Here is a 14,516-nt window from a genome sequence, read left to right as displayed (position 1 = left end):
GGAAACACACACATATGAAGGTCCTTATCTGAGAGCACTGTTACAGATATGTCAGACGTACAGTATTACATTGTCTTACTGATAGCCAAGCATGTCTGTCATGTTTTAATCTCTTTACAACCTGGGTAAAAACCAAATTAAGTTACAGCACAGCACCACCACTTAAAGAGTTAAACAGAAGTGAGTTATCTCCTTTGAGCTTTCTGCCTTTAGAGTCAGTCATGTGTTAGTGGAGCTGCAGTAAACGTTCATGCTGCAAACCAGTGGTTAGCAAATTTTACACTTTATACATGTTTTTAATGGAATCAAGTCACAAACCCAAAAAAACACTGTGTGTTATTTTTAGGGCCGTCAACGTTAACGCATGCAATTAATAAAAAAAAGTTTAACATGTTAATATTACACAATATACTTGCACCACCTATTTTGACCTAAAAGCTTCTCTCCTGCAGAGGGCTGCCTGGCTTACAGCAGCGTGTTGCAAGTTCTTGTACTGCAGAGTCGAAAATGAGAGTGAAAAGACAGGTGAGAGTCAAACTGGTGTCCTCAGCTGCAAATGTTCCTTTAAAAAACGTTTTGATAAAACCAAAGTAGTAGCCTGTTGCCTATATTTCAATGATGAATTATCATTCCACCAAAGCAGTTGTTAACATTTCTAAATTAACGTTTAAAATGTTTTGTTGGCTCTAGTGGCCTTTATTAGAAAGTAGTTTTGACAGGAAAGACATGCAGCAAATGTCACCAGGCCAGGAGTCAAACCTGCGACCACCAGCATGAGGACTAAGGCCTCAATACATGGGTTGTGATTTACCCCTGCGCCACCACAGCATCCACAAAATGACTTCTTTAAACTGTCTTGAATTTATAAACACAAATTTTCAGATTTGGTTTGACACAATAAAAACATATTCTTAAACATTTTTTGGGGGAAAAATGCATTTCTACATTTCAAAGCTTACAACATAACTCTGCTTTAAGTTTCTCTACAGTTTTATTTTTTGAAATTTCTGGTGTGTCCCTTCGTCTTCATGTTGCACCTCACATTTTGTCGGCAGGATTGTGGCATTACAGCCTTTTATTCTCAGGCTGCGACCATTTAAAGGGAGCAGAGCTGGATTATATAGGCTCATGCTTTCTCTCTCTCTCTCTTGACTGGTGATTTGTAGGTCATGAATGAAAGACAGGAATGGAAAAGGGCTTTTACCCTCTAGTGGTGAGCTTGAGGAAATACCTGTTAAATTTGCTTTAGGTGAGGGAAAGATAAAAATAAATTGCAAAATGTTCAATTATCCCTGCTTGGTTGTGCAGTGACCCAGTTGGGTCACAGTTTTACAGATTTCAAATTTTAGTCACTAGCAAGTCTGATACAGTTCAAGAAACCAAGAAATTTTGTAGACAGAATAAAATGTAATGCAGACAGATTGTAACACCAAATGTAAGTTTCCTTGTCATTAATAAAAATAAAAGTCAGAAAATGACAAACATAATCTAAATCTTGCTCATGTGGTTGTGCTACAGAGTTTAGTTGTGAGCAGGAATTTATTTGGCTTTTCACCTGAAGCCTTCTTTGTTGAGGAGGTTTGACTGTACAACAAAAAGCTTCAATGAATGTGCAAAACAGGAACTGGGCATACAAGTTTAAGTTTTTTGCTTATTTAGTCTGCTCTGGATTTGATAAAGCGAGTACAGGCCATTTACCATTTGATAAAGAAACTACTATTTGTACTGTTTTTTTTTATCTGTCTGATTCCATTGTTTATTGATTTGAAACATTTAAGAGACAAAAGTGCAACATTGAATAGTAATTTAATGAATCCCAGTGATTCCACCATCCACAGATCAAATTGTTTTAAATTTAAGCTTCCAATTCAAGTGTTAATTAGCAGGATAGTGTTATCCCTGACAACCAGCCATCAATAGCAATGTTCATCGACAACACTCTCACACACACAGATACATACAAGCGCTTCAGCACAATCACAGCCACACAATGACATATGCTAAGAAAAATTATCAAGCAGGCTCAGTGTTTCACAGTTTTGCTTGTCTATAGTCCAACACTAAAACTGTGACAATGTATCTAGGAAACAGTGTCCATGAGCAGCAAAAAATAATAATAAATCAAGCATAATGCTTTTCCATGTGTACTTCTTTTTCATATAAAAAAAATAAACAGGGAAATTTCAGCCTACGAGTGAGAGTGTGGGTGTGAGAGAAAAAAAAGTGAAACATAGGCAGAGAAGAAGGGAACGCAAAGAATACAAAGACACAAAAGAGCAGAATCAGGGAGGGAATATTTGGTATTTAAAACGAAGATGACACATGGGGCTGTTACCGCCGCGAATCAGCAGGATCTCCTGAGATGGGCTTTGACTTTGTGTTACAACAGTCTTGTGTGAAACACAGTCGCACTGAAAGCCTTAGCACATGCTCCTCGGAACAAACCCTCATTTGGCTGGAAACACACGAGAAGGCTTTCTCCTGAGGTGAGAGGAAGGCAAACAGTGCTCAGTCTCGCGTTTCACGGCGATCTGGAAGATATTCTCTGCAGCAAAAGGCACACTTGAGTGAGTGTGTTAGCAAAAGAGAGAGAGGTCTCATTTTAACTCCTGTATAATCTTTGCATCAAGGGAGATGCAGAATGATTGTTTCTAAAGTATGAATGAGCAGGCATGCGTGTGTGTGAACAGTTGCAGATTTAAAATTCATAGAAATTACCAAACCATCCTGTACTTATTTGCTTATTTTTTGTATATACATAAAACATGACAGATCTCTGCTTTCTTTTTAAAAATTCAATTTGAATTCCATCAACAGAGGACATCCTGACAGATATCACCATGTAAAAAAAAAAGCTTAGGCTTGATGGTATTTACTCACTAACAGGGATTATTTTTATTATTTCAGTCTCATGATTCAAGTTTAATGCTCATTTATTTTAATACTATTTTGGAATATGAGTTGTTTGCGAATACTAAAATACTAAATAAACATAACTGTACTGCAACTGTCATGATGTCTGTTGGTGTTGGACCCAAATGCAGCAGGTTGAGACTTTGAGTTGCATTTGAAAAAGTAATAAAGAATGAAAAAACAAAAACATACAAAAAAACCATGGAGAACACAGGGAACCAGAGCAGAACAAAAAGTAACAGGAACAAGGAACAACAGGGAGGAACCAACAAGGAGTGTGAGCAGGCGAAGGGTTTTAATACTGTGATTAGCTGACAAGTTTCAGGTGTGAGAAGAGACTGGAGAGGTGAACTGAGGAGGGAGAGAGAGGAACCAATAAGGAAACTGACTACAGCTTAATGAGGTAAATGATTATCAGCTGGACTAAATGGTAGACTGGTAGACTGACACAAGGCAAAGTAGTTATTGATATGCCAATAAGTTATCTAGGTCTGAAGGCAACAGTATAGTTTGGAAATAAAGGAAGGAGTTATGGAAAATGAGGTGGGATAATGACATAAATGGAAGATGTTTACATAGGACACAAAGTACAATTGATGTTATAAGAACTGATATCAGATGGAAAAAACTGAACTAACAGAGGAAACAACTATGGATGAAGGAAGATAAGGAATCAATACAGGGAAATAACCGAAGCAAAGAGTCCAAATAACACGGGATAGGACAGCAACTTAAAGTTCCTTGCAAATGTTTTTGTCCCCTGAAATGTCTCATTTTATCTAATTAAAATTATTGACATTAGTGTAATCATGTAAAATTTGTATGATAGAACAGTCACAAAATTGAAAAGTAAAAGGACAAAGGCGAATTTCTTTTATAAATCAAAATCTGAAAAGTGTGGCAAGTGCTTGTTTCAACCCCAACCCAGCCTCATGATAAATAAAGCTGATCTATGAAGGTGTCAAAAGTTTTCAAGTGAACATTACAGAAAAAAAACAGCCACATAAAGACCAAGGAACAAAGCAGACAGGTCAGCGACAGAGTGGAGAGGTTTTAAGCAGAGTTATAGACAGAATCCTGAGCTTTGAACATCTCACAGAGTACATTTTAAATCAAAGAAGCCAAGAGTTCACCAGCTGGGAAAGAAAAATGTGTTAACAATATAAATATTAGCTGTACATGGAACAGTGGGGAACAGTGGCAAGGTGAAACCCAAACTCAATTTGCATTTCTTTCCACAAGCCAGATCAAACAAGTTGAAGACAGTGTTCTGGGCTGGTGAAACATTTTCACCATGAAGGTTTTCTAGTGAAACTGGTAAGATGCGAGGAGATACAAAGAAGGCAATCTTTGAAAGTTAATGAGCTGAAAGGGTCATAAGACTGGATCAAAAATTTAAATTCTAGTGTGACAACAGCCCACTCTGGTAGAAGTTCACTTTACACCAGGACGTTGACTCCAAACAAACTCAGTCTCAATGAAATTATGTCAAAGCATTTTAAATGTGTTGGAAGGGTCTACTCAAAGTCCAGACTTAAATTCAATCAAGAATCTGTGGCAAGATTTTAATATTGTTGTCAATAGACATTTCCTATCCAATCTGACTTAGAAGGAGGAGTTTGATGAGGATAAATATTGGCAAGCCACAGAAGACTTACAGTCGTATCTAAAGTTGCTCTATAATGAATTGACTCAGGAAGGCTGAACACAAAGATATTCTTCTCTCATTTTTTCATATCTTCACAACTATGCTCTGCTTTGTACTGATCTATCACATAACATCCCAGTGTGCAGCCATGCAGGAGCACACCCAGCCACAGACCGATATTACTTGAATGGGATTTATCTTTGCTGGTTTCCAATATGCTGGAAGTCTCTCTCTAGGCGTTTTTGTTGATAGGGTAAATTTGACAGATAAAGTTACCAGAAAACCTCTTTCAGGGTCTGGTTCTATGAGTTTCGTATGTCAAACTCAACGTTGAATAAATTGTAGTATTACTGAAATTTTAGATATTTTATTTCAAGACAAAACATGCAGGAATATCACTTTTTTTGTATTTCTTTTTCAAGAAGTCTTTACAAGAGTAAACATCATTCACAATTTTGAAATTGATTTCCTTTACTTTTTGTGGGAGTGGGGAAAAAACACATTTAACTCAGCTTTTATGTGTAATGTTCAACCCACGTAATTTGAATATGTAGGAATTACATTGGCTCAATCTGATTTCATGTTTGAACCTGTATTTGTCTTTTTATATTGATGTAAACTGTTGGAAATGCAGATGTACCCAATTGATCTGCATATAATATCTTAAATTCAGAGACTGACGGGCATTTTAATAAAAATAAGTTAAACTTGAAATGTTTTTAAACGAAGAATGACGTTTAACGAACAGTTTCCTTCCTGTACCGTAAGGCTGCCATTTTGACCTTCTACCAGCAACTTCGCAGAAACAAGCGGCTCATCTCCTGTTTTCAGTGTCCAGGAATCGTTTATTTGTCCAGGTAACATTTGAACTGTATGTCTAGAGGTTTCAGAGTTAGCAAAAACTGCAGAGTCATTCAGACTTTTACGTTTTAAATGTCAGAGATAAACGGTGCCTCTGTGGCGGAAATATTTAGCTTGTTAGCTTAGCAGCATCGGGGAGCAACTTCAATCATTTACTGGTGGGGATAAAATACCCCGAACATTTAATCATAGACAAAGTTAGTAGTTTTGTTTAACATGTGAAGTTGCGAAACATGTGAGTTTTTCTTTGAGCTTTTAGCTTTTGTCCTTGCAGCTTGTTTTGGCTAGCTGCCCGAAGTTGGCTAATAAAGTTCAGATCAAAAATAGCAACCATAGAAAAGTACTGAGTTTAAGGGGATACTGCTGCAAGTAAGTATTGTTTTCATATGCCAGTATGTGCTTTGACATTTATATTTTTATCTTTAATGAAAAATATGTAATAATCTTGCTTGATTAATGTATGATATGTTGGTCAGTTTTTGGCCTTAACCCACATTTTACTAACTCTAATAAAAGATTTTAATACAGGATCGTACACACTCTTCACCAGTCTGGAAAATATTTAATTTGTTTTCAAGTCAGATAGAAAAACAAATTATGTTATTGAAAATTTGTTTTCTGTAATTAATTGACTGAAAGTTGTCCTTCCTGATACACTTGCATGATTGCTTTTTCTGTCTATTGCTTCTTTCTTGTTTTTTACTTGTACGTGTGCTTACCTTCCTTTTCTTTCTGAAAATAAACATTCAATTCATATTTGTGATTTTATGTTAAAATCATTTGGTGAAAATGTTGTTTGAACAGTTGCAATTTAGCTGTGCTACCCAAGGTAGGCTCATTTTTAAATGGAGGACCATAAAAGCGTTATGATGAATGAACAACCCCTCCAAAGGAGAGCTAAGCGAGCATTAAGCTGTTTTTAAAAGGCCCATTCAGCTCCAGGAAAATCAAGCCTGTTTTTATTGGACCAAAATAACATTTTCTGCCGCTTTCTTGCAAATTGGAGGTGAAAGATTAGCTGCTGAATGGAATTTAGGGAGTTTTCTCTCTGGGCTATCAACAGGGATTCTTGAAAATCCAATTTGCTAAAAAATGTTATTTAGAGTGGCAGTCCTGTCCAACAATCGATTTTTAAAAATCCACTCTTGAAACTAGTGTTTTATCATTTAGTCTGTTATTCTGGCTGTTCAAATGCGTAACACTAACTCCAGTGTTGTTCAATTTCCTTCAGGCTCCTTGACAAACATGTCAGATCAAGAATTATTTAAATACAGCCCAAGAGGCGGTGGTGCAATGTTTAGGTCCCTAAAACCTGACTTTGAGCCTGGTTTGCGCCATCATCCTCCTGAAGTCCACCTGGCAGAGGACGCAGCAGTTCATGGCAGCACAGCAGGACTGAGGTAATGAGATGAAGAGTACATTTCTCTTTTGTTGCTTTGTTGAGGTGGAAATATTTGTTGACATCACATTTTAATTATGGTACAGTTAATTATTGTTTGTTTTGCAATGTAGTATGTAAAAAGTACTTGTACTAAAAAGGAGCAAAGTTTATACAGCGAATGTATGCTTGTCTTCTCAGGTTTTCCTAATCTTGCTAATATTCTAACAAATAATTTAAACTGAAACCAAAACAACTGAAGCAATTATTGTATTTACTGAAATCAATTTGCATGAAATGAGGTCATTGATTATTGTTCGACTCTTACTTTTATACGGATTTGACAGATTCACGTTTTGCTCCTTATCTTATATAAAAAAAAGAGTATTTTAAACTTGTTTTTGTTTCAAGTCTACCTTTTAAAATTGAAACTATAAAAGGAATGGAAATCTCCCTGAAAGTTTTAGTGAGTTCACCAAGCAAAACAAAACATGAGGTTTAACATTTTGATTCTTTTCGCTTCGTAGAAATGATGCACTTGCTGCAGGAGGCTCAAACCACAAACAGGAGTCTGATGTTTGCGAAGGTGACGACGGATCAAACGAGACATCTCCCATCCTCATCACAAAAAATCTGTTCGATTCTGATGACTTGTCCGTGGAAAATGAGGTAAAAAAACAAAACGAATTTTAAAAAATCAGTGAGAAAGACTTCCAGAACAGCAAATGTCCAAATATATTTATATATTTCATGCAGAAAGAAGATATATTTCATTTAGAGAAAGAAGAAAACACAGACATGTAAACATCAATCTGCATGTAGACAAAATTTGTCACAAACTACAGACTCTAGTTCACCACATCCAACGTTTGGTGTGCCAGAAGAAAAGATAGAAACTCGAGCTTCTGATCCTAATTCATTTTAGCAATCACACCAACTCTCCTTCTTAGGACTAAAGAAAATGTCACTGAATACCATAATTAACCCACACACTTTGTGCTTGGCAGTTTTTTGGGGGTTTTTTCAGGATGTTTGTGCCAAAATTTAAATGGTGTTTTGGACATATTTTATAGTGAGAATACTACCAGAAATAAAAAGCCATTACCATTAAAAGCTGCTGCCAGATTTCTAAAGCTGTGTTTGAAGTGGAGTTCTGGGATATAACGAATCTTATCTAAAAATAAAAGTGTGGTTAAAAATAAAGTATGGAAACTCAAACATATAAAACTGATCACTGTAGTATTATGTGCAATGATTTTCTATTTTTAAAAATGTCTATCAGCATAAAGATTTTGAAAATGTAACTTATAAAAGGTATCAAATTTTAATTTAAAGAGGTGAAAGAGGAAGAAAATTGGCCAGGAAGGAGAAAACATTACAAATAAAGTTCTGTTTATCTTTTCTGAGGATATTGCAGTTGCTTTAAGTTTATCTTGAAGTACCTTAATTCACACACAGGACAAGTTAATCTTCAGTATTTTAATATCCGTCACATATGGCCATTATTGACCGACTGTAGAGAAAGAAGAATAAAAGCCGAAGCTTTTTGCTTGGTTTCCTTGTTTCAGGATGAAGATTTTGAAGAAGCAGCGGTTTTCTCTCTCCGCGGTTTGTCTCCCACTGCAAGCACAGACTCAGATGAAGAGTTTCTAGTGGACCAGCTCAAGGATCTCCAAACCACATATGAGAGTACTGAGACTGAAGGTGGAGTTCTGTCTGTGTAGAAGTGAAGTAACGAATGAAGTGTCAGTGTGACCTGTTGTTCAGTCATCTGCAGCTTGTCTATAGAGCTGCTGGCCTTTGTCTCTTTGTCCTAAAGGGAGTGAAGAACTGGACGCTACTTTCAAAACGTAAACTTGACCACATTTGAGTCCTTTTGTCTCACATCTCTGTTCCTGTCCAGAACTTTTCCACTGATGCATTTTTTTAATAACTTATTTCAAAGGAACTAGCAGCAGCAGATTTCTACATTAGTCTTACCTGTACAGTCAAATTCCTATTCAGCAGGAATGATGCCTGACAGTTTAGACCTTTGGCTTTTCTCATAGTTTGGCAAATGGACTGGCACAAGAGTCACATGGCAGCGTTAAGCAGCGAGAAGTTCGACGTCCTCCTCAGAATGTATCCAGATTTCTACGGCTGTAAAAGTCACATGGCAGCATTCGTCCTGATAAGTGGTGAGCTTCCGGCACACTATGGATTTAATGATTAAAAATGTCTCGCTTATCGAATCGTTTAACTTCTCCACAGAGGTCGTGGATACAGCAGGTCGTCCGTGTCAGCAGTATAAGGTCGTGGCGATGGGAGCGGGCCGCTCGTGCTGCAGCGGCTGGCTGTCCTACAGCGGCATGATGGTCCACGACTGCCACGCCATAATCATCGCCAGAAGGGCTCTCCTGAGGTGCTAAATGCCCCTTTGGTGAATTAATAATCATCTCATGCAAGTCTTTAGAGAGCTCATTGTTAAGTGTTGAATTGGTAGAGTGCTCAAGATGGAAACAGCCTTCTCCTATCCTGTTATGTAAAAGATTTATCCACCCTTCCATCGTATATATGTCCTTCTATTACCTTTTTATCCATTTTGCTTTCTATGATCCATCTACTCTTTTTAGCTTTTTCATCCAGCCTGCCAGCTTTCTGTCCTCCTGAAATGTTTAAATGTATTTCTTTAATATTCGGAGTGAAGCTCAGACTGGCAGACTAGATCAAAGTGCTCACTTTGCTGCTGATAAGTGCATGTGATTCATTCAAGACTCTGTTGTGGAGAAATATTTTTTCTGGCTTCTGTTCAGGTTTCTATACAAACAGCTTTTGCTGTTCTTTGAAGCCGATCCAACAACCAAGCAGAGTTGTATTTTTGAGAGCAGCACCGACAGTCATCAGCTGCAGCTCAAACCCAAAATCAGCCTCCATCTCTACACCAACCGGTGCCCTGAGGGAGCCGCTAAGAACTTCTACTTCAAGTAAAGCTGACTATTCAGCATTCATCTTTTTTTTACCATTCTTTTAGAAATTTGACATATTGGAGATGAATACCTGACAGCACTTGTGATTCAGAAAATCATTTGCTCTTGTTTTGAAGAGCCTCTAAATGACTAATATTACGTAACTTGATGTTTAGGAGCTCGGGGAACAACTGTTGGACCAATTTAAAACTACAGTACCACGCCAAGGGCCTGCTGGTTCCAGTGGCTTACCTGGACCCGGGCCTGTGGGGCGCCAAAGTGTGCTGCGTCTCCGGCAGTGATAAGTTATGTTGCTGGACCGTCATTGGAGTTCAGGGCGCATTATTGAGCCACTTCATTCAGCCGCTTTACATCACCACCATAGTGCTAGGTAAAGTCATTTAACTTTATATTTTATAGTTAATTTAAAACATGTGGTTGTATGCATTTTATTTGTACGTTTTGCATGTGAAGGTTTATGAAAATGTGTTGCTGTTTGATGAGTTTAAAGGATTTTATAAATTGACACATAAAGTATTCACAAGCTTGAATTTTGTCACATTACAACCTCAAACTACAGTTAATTTTATGGGATTTTGTAAACTTTTAATTCTAATCAAAGTTATTTGCAAGGTAGAATATAGTCATCAAATTCTTAATAAAGCCTCTTCATAGAAGTTAAGATGACTTATGCATTTATTAGATTAGTCGTCTTTCCTTTTAAAGCTGACCTGCTTCTGTTTAGGAGGTCAGAGGATCTTTAATGAGGAAGTATCTGACATCACCAACAAGCGACTGGGTGATGGATGGGAAGGGATTCTGCCTCTGTCCTACAAGAAACAGGACATCCTCTTCCTGCCCGGCGACTATGTGGGGCCGGCGGAGACGTCCCAGATGCACGACAACCTCAGCATCAACTGGTGTCTTGGAGATGAAGACATCGAAGTTCTGGACAGCAGCAAAGGCGTTGTCGTTGAAGGGTGATGTCGTCTTTTTGTTCTCACCGTTGGATAAAAGAAATGTGACGTTATTATTAATGCTCTCCTGTAGCTTTCCTTCCTGAAGTTACTACCTGCTAGTGGATGTTGGCAGAAGGCTGTACTTGTTTTACTGGTCCTGTATGACTCCTGCCGTCTTCCCACTGACAGAACCGGATCGGCCACTTCTCACACATTATTCTGCTGCTTGTCCAGCTTTTCTCCATTAGGCTCTACAGTTAACCTCGAGATGACACCAATAGGAGGCGCTAGCAAACCCCGGGAATCTCATGTCCTGTAAAAATACAAAATCTTACCACATAATTTTGGTCTAGTTTCTAGTGTAAAAACCTCTGTACAGTTGAAATAAGTCTAAGCTAACTTGCCTAAGTAAATAATTGATTGATATTGGTGAACAAGTTCTAGTCTAGTAATTTCACTTATAACAAGACATTTTTCCCATGTTACAAGTGCAATAATCTGCCAATGGAAATGACACTTTTTCATTAATGTTAAGGAATTATTCACTTAAAAAAAGCTCCTAAATCTTGCTTAAAGGTTATTTGTAAGTTAGTTATTTTTATTTAAAGTGTACTAAGATGTTTGAACTACAAACTAGATCAAAATACTTGGTAAAATCTTGTGTTCTTTGCATAAAATAAAAAAAAAATTGTAATTTCTTTTTTTAGAAGTAATGCATCAGTCAATTTACCAGCGATGGAAATCTATCAATTTGCTCTTTGTTTAGCAGTTTGAATACTCCACCATAGTCCAAACCACCTGAATGCACCAAAACCGATTAATCCTAGCTGCCATTTAATGACCTTCATCTGTTCTGTTGTGTATAAATGTTTAAAAAATTTACAAAGTATCTGAAATTAAAGCCTTAAAATGACATCTTCACTCACTGTGACTCGACGCGGTTAAAGCTACTATTAAGAACCTGCTATTGCTTGCTAGCTCGCTAGTTTGTTTGCATCTTTCATAGATAAGTGTAAATTTATCTGCTGGCTGATGTTCATCCTTGCTACTGGCTCACTTCTGTTGCCAACCCATACAAAGCTCGATGCTTCCTGTGCAGAAGAGTTTGGCACTGATTGGGTTAAGGCTTTAGAGAGCCATATGCCATGTGGAAAGCACAAAGCTGCTGCCAAGAGCTGCACAAAACCCCCAGACATTTTACAGTTTGTCTCCTAAACAAAATGATTTGCTTTGTACTTGTCTGTTGTGATACAAGTTGTAAATTTTATTCATAATGGTTTTAAAGACTCTTAAAATACAGTTGGTGAAACTCTATTTAATAAGAAATAAATAAATATTTAGTTTTTTTATTTATTTAGCCACTGTATGTATGTAGGGACCTGCCTCACTACTTGGGTTTGTTTGTTTGTTTGTTTGTTTGTTTGTTTGTTTGTTTGTTTGTTTTTTGTACGTTTACATTTAATTATTGACTGACAGAGTTTTGACAAATGAGTTAATGTATTAGGGACCTTTTGGACCAAAAGAAAACTGAATTTAATCCAGTAAAATCCTGATGGACCATCTCTAAAGCAGTTCATTGTTTCTTTTTAAACTTTTTCTTGAGACCACATTTTATGACTTATTGTATGGACACTTTTGGTATACATTATTTTTCTATAGTTGCATAAAACTTTAAATATTTAACAGTGTGAATAGAAATATCAATGTGAACATTCTAAATGTAACAAAATAGTTAATGAAGATTATATACATTTATGATGAAAATAATAACCACAATAACGCATAATAGAAAAAATTAAATAAGTGAAAATGCATTGTAATAAAAATATTCAATACCTGTTCTAATAAAACCAATAACTTATTATAGATTGTAGGCCTGCCGTATTCTGCTACTAGAGTTTGTTCTAATATATGGCTGCGGTTTCTTATTCTTATCTACGTTTTAAAAAAGTCATATTGGTCTCCTCGTTGGGTTCCACTTCATTTCTTCCAGCCACAGTAAGTGCTGCCTGCAGGAAACCTCCTCTTTTCTTATTCAGCTGGAGAAACGCCACACGGCGCTTTAGTACTGTAAAAGTATTTCAACAGCCCGATGTGCTGGAGCAGAGGCATTTTTCTTTCAAATGGAGGTTGAAGACATTAAGAATTGTGCCCTAAATGTGACACTGCATTTAATGCAGTTATGATTGTAGTCTTTAGGCAAAATCAAGCTCCCATTTTATCACTCTGTCCTCTAACAGCATTAGAACAAGCTTATTACTGCTCTGCTAATACCTGACTGGAAATATTAATATTTCTTGTGGTCTAATTCGTTTCCTAGCTCTCCTTCTGTGAATGGGCCCAGCTTCACCAGCAGACTTTGCAAGAGAGCCCTCTACAGTTATTTCCAGCGAGTTGCACTGCTGGGTGGGCACAGCTACCTGGTGGAGCTGCCCACCTACCACAGCGTCAAGGTGACTGGACTGCTCTCAGATTTTGTGCTGCTATTCTGATGTCATTAAAAGTGATAATAAGAATTATTTATTTATACTGAAACTTGACGTCCCTAACAGTGATTGTGTTTTTTGATCATTTTACGGCCATAAAATAAATAAATTATGGTTTATCTTGTGTAGTTTTAGTCAATGGGAAATGGAGAGTTCCTCCTTAACCCATTTACGCCTGAATTTCAAATGTCTGCCTATATATTTCTTCCTTATTTTAATTTTAAGTAATTATTTAAATGTCCTGTGAGATGATATATTTACCCATTTATCCTTAACAACTGGAACTTTCAATATCCAGCAAGTTATTTTCGCAATTTACCGTCTATTAAACGAGTGCCCCCTGGATTAATTTCACTCTCTGCAGCTGCAGCTGTGAAATTACAGTATTAACCCGATATTGGCTGGAAAGTGCAACGTCTCCCCTTTCAGAATTTTTCAGATAGCGCCAAGTGTGGCGGAATTACGGTACTGCAAATTTGGATGTTTCGCCGGCGACACGTTCCGGTTTAGAAAGGTTAATGAAAACTTAATTTTGTTCAAGTGCATTAGCTGAAAATGTTCAATTATGAATGGAGTGAATGGCTTTAATGGTTTGAACATTCACTTAATATCTTTAGGAAATAAGTAAAGTTGAAGGAAAGTTTAAAAGTGAGGGCAGGAAAGCACAACACTGTAAACTGGTACTATTGTATTTAGGATTCATATGCTGTTCATATGATTCCCAGCTGGTATCTGAAACGCCACTGAATGTTTTGTGTTGGTCTTTTTCCACAGGTGGAAGCTACCATCTACCAGACGGTGAAAGATCTGATCAAGCAGCGCTTCCTGAGCAACCAGGCCGGACCTTGGAATTCAAAAAAGCTGGTGGATTGCTTCAGCGCTTAAACACGTCTCTACAAACGGGGTTAGAAGTTTATTGAAGCTCATCCCGAGATTGGAGTTATTGTTCTTTTAGTGCTTTTATTTGCATGTTAGTTTGAAAAGTAATTGTTTTGTTTGGTTGTTTGGCACTGGAGCTTTCAGTTTGTGTAGGTGTTTATGGAAAATAAACAAGAGCCGACTGTTTGCAGAAGAAATCAGTTTGCTTGATTTGTGGGTGGAAATGCTTTACTTAAAGGCTCAGGTTTAAAATGGGGAAGATTTTCTCTGCCGTGTCGGGAATGAAACATTATTCCTCAGTAGATCTGCAGGAAAAGCTGACAGGGTGACAAAGATGTTCAATCGTTTACTTTCAGTTTTGAATATTCAAATATATTAAAATATTTTGAAGTTTTGAAATTGTGAAAACGGTTCCATCATAACAAAATGCAGCTGCAGCTCAGTTGA

The 14,516-nt window shown here is 37.1% G+C and overlaps 1 protein-coding gene across 1 annotated transcript; it reads left to right on the top strand.

The window, feature by feature from the left end:
- The first annotated feature begins 5,159 nt into the window (after window positions 1-5,159).
- adad2 (adenosine deaminase domain containing 2) lies at window positions 5,160-14,266 on the top strand. Its single transcript, XM_015009251.2, has 11 exons — window positions 5,160-5,418; window positions 6,654-6,822; window positions 7,328-7,469; window positions 8,369-8,504; window positions 8,849-8,977; window positions 9,051-9,201; window positions 9,593-9,763; window positions 9,922-10,136; window positions 10,491-10,725; window positions 13,025-13,157; window positions 13,965-14,266. The coding sequence occupies exons 2-11, from the start codon at window positions 6,668-6,670 to the stop codon at window positions 14,073-14,075; spliced, it is 1,578 nt and encodes a 525-aa protein (XP_014864737.2). The 5' UTR covers window positions 5,160-5,418; window positions 6,654-6,667; the 3' UTR covers window positions 14,076-14,266.
- The last annotated feature ends 250 nt before the right edge of the window (window positions 14,267-14,516 follow it).

This window comes from Poecilia mexicana, unplaced genomic scaffold (genome assembly GCF_051168715.1).
Source record: "Poecilia mexicana isolate PSO_F unplaced genomic scaffold, ASM5116871v1 scaffold_14, whole genome shotgun sequence".
NCBI lineage: Eukaryota > Metazoa > Chordata > Actinopteri > Cyprinodontiformes > Poeciliidae > Poecilia > Poecilia mexicana.
Note: the sequence above shows the minus strand (reverse complement) of the source record. Positions and strands in the feature narration are given on the sequence as shown.

Excerpts from the sequence above, each read along its gene's own strand:
- adad2 (XM_015009251.2), top strand. The coding sequence starts at position 6,668 with ATGTCAGATCAAGAATTATTTAAATACAGCCCAAGAGGCGGTGGTGCA. Across the intron at positions 6,823-7,327 it reads GGCAGCACAGCAGGACTGAG|AAATGATGCACTTGCTGCAG; the intron begins GTAATGAGATGA and ends TTCGCTTCGTAG. Across the intron at positions 10,726-13,024 it reads AAAGGCGTTGTCGTTGAAGG|CTCTCCTTCTGTGAATGGGC; the intron begins GTGATGTCGTCT and ends TTCGTTTCCTAG.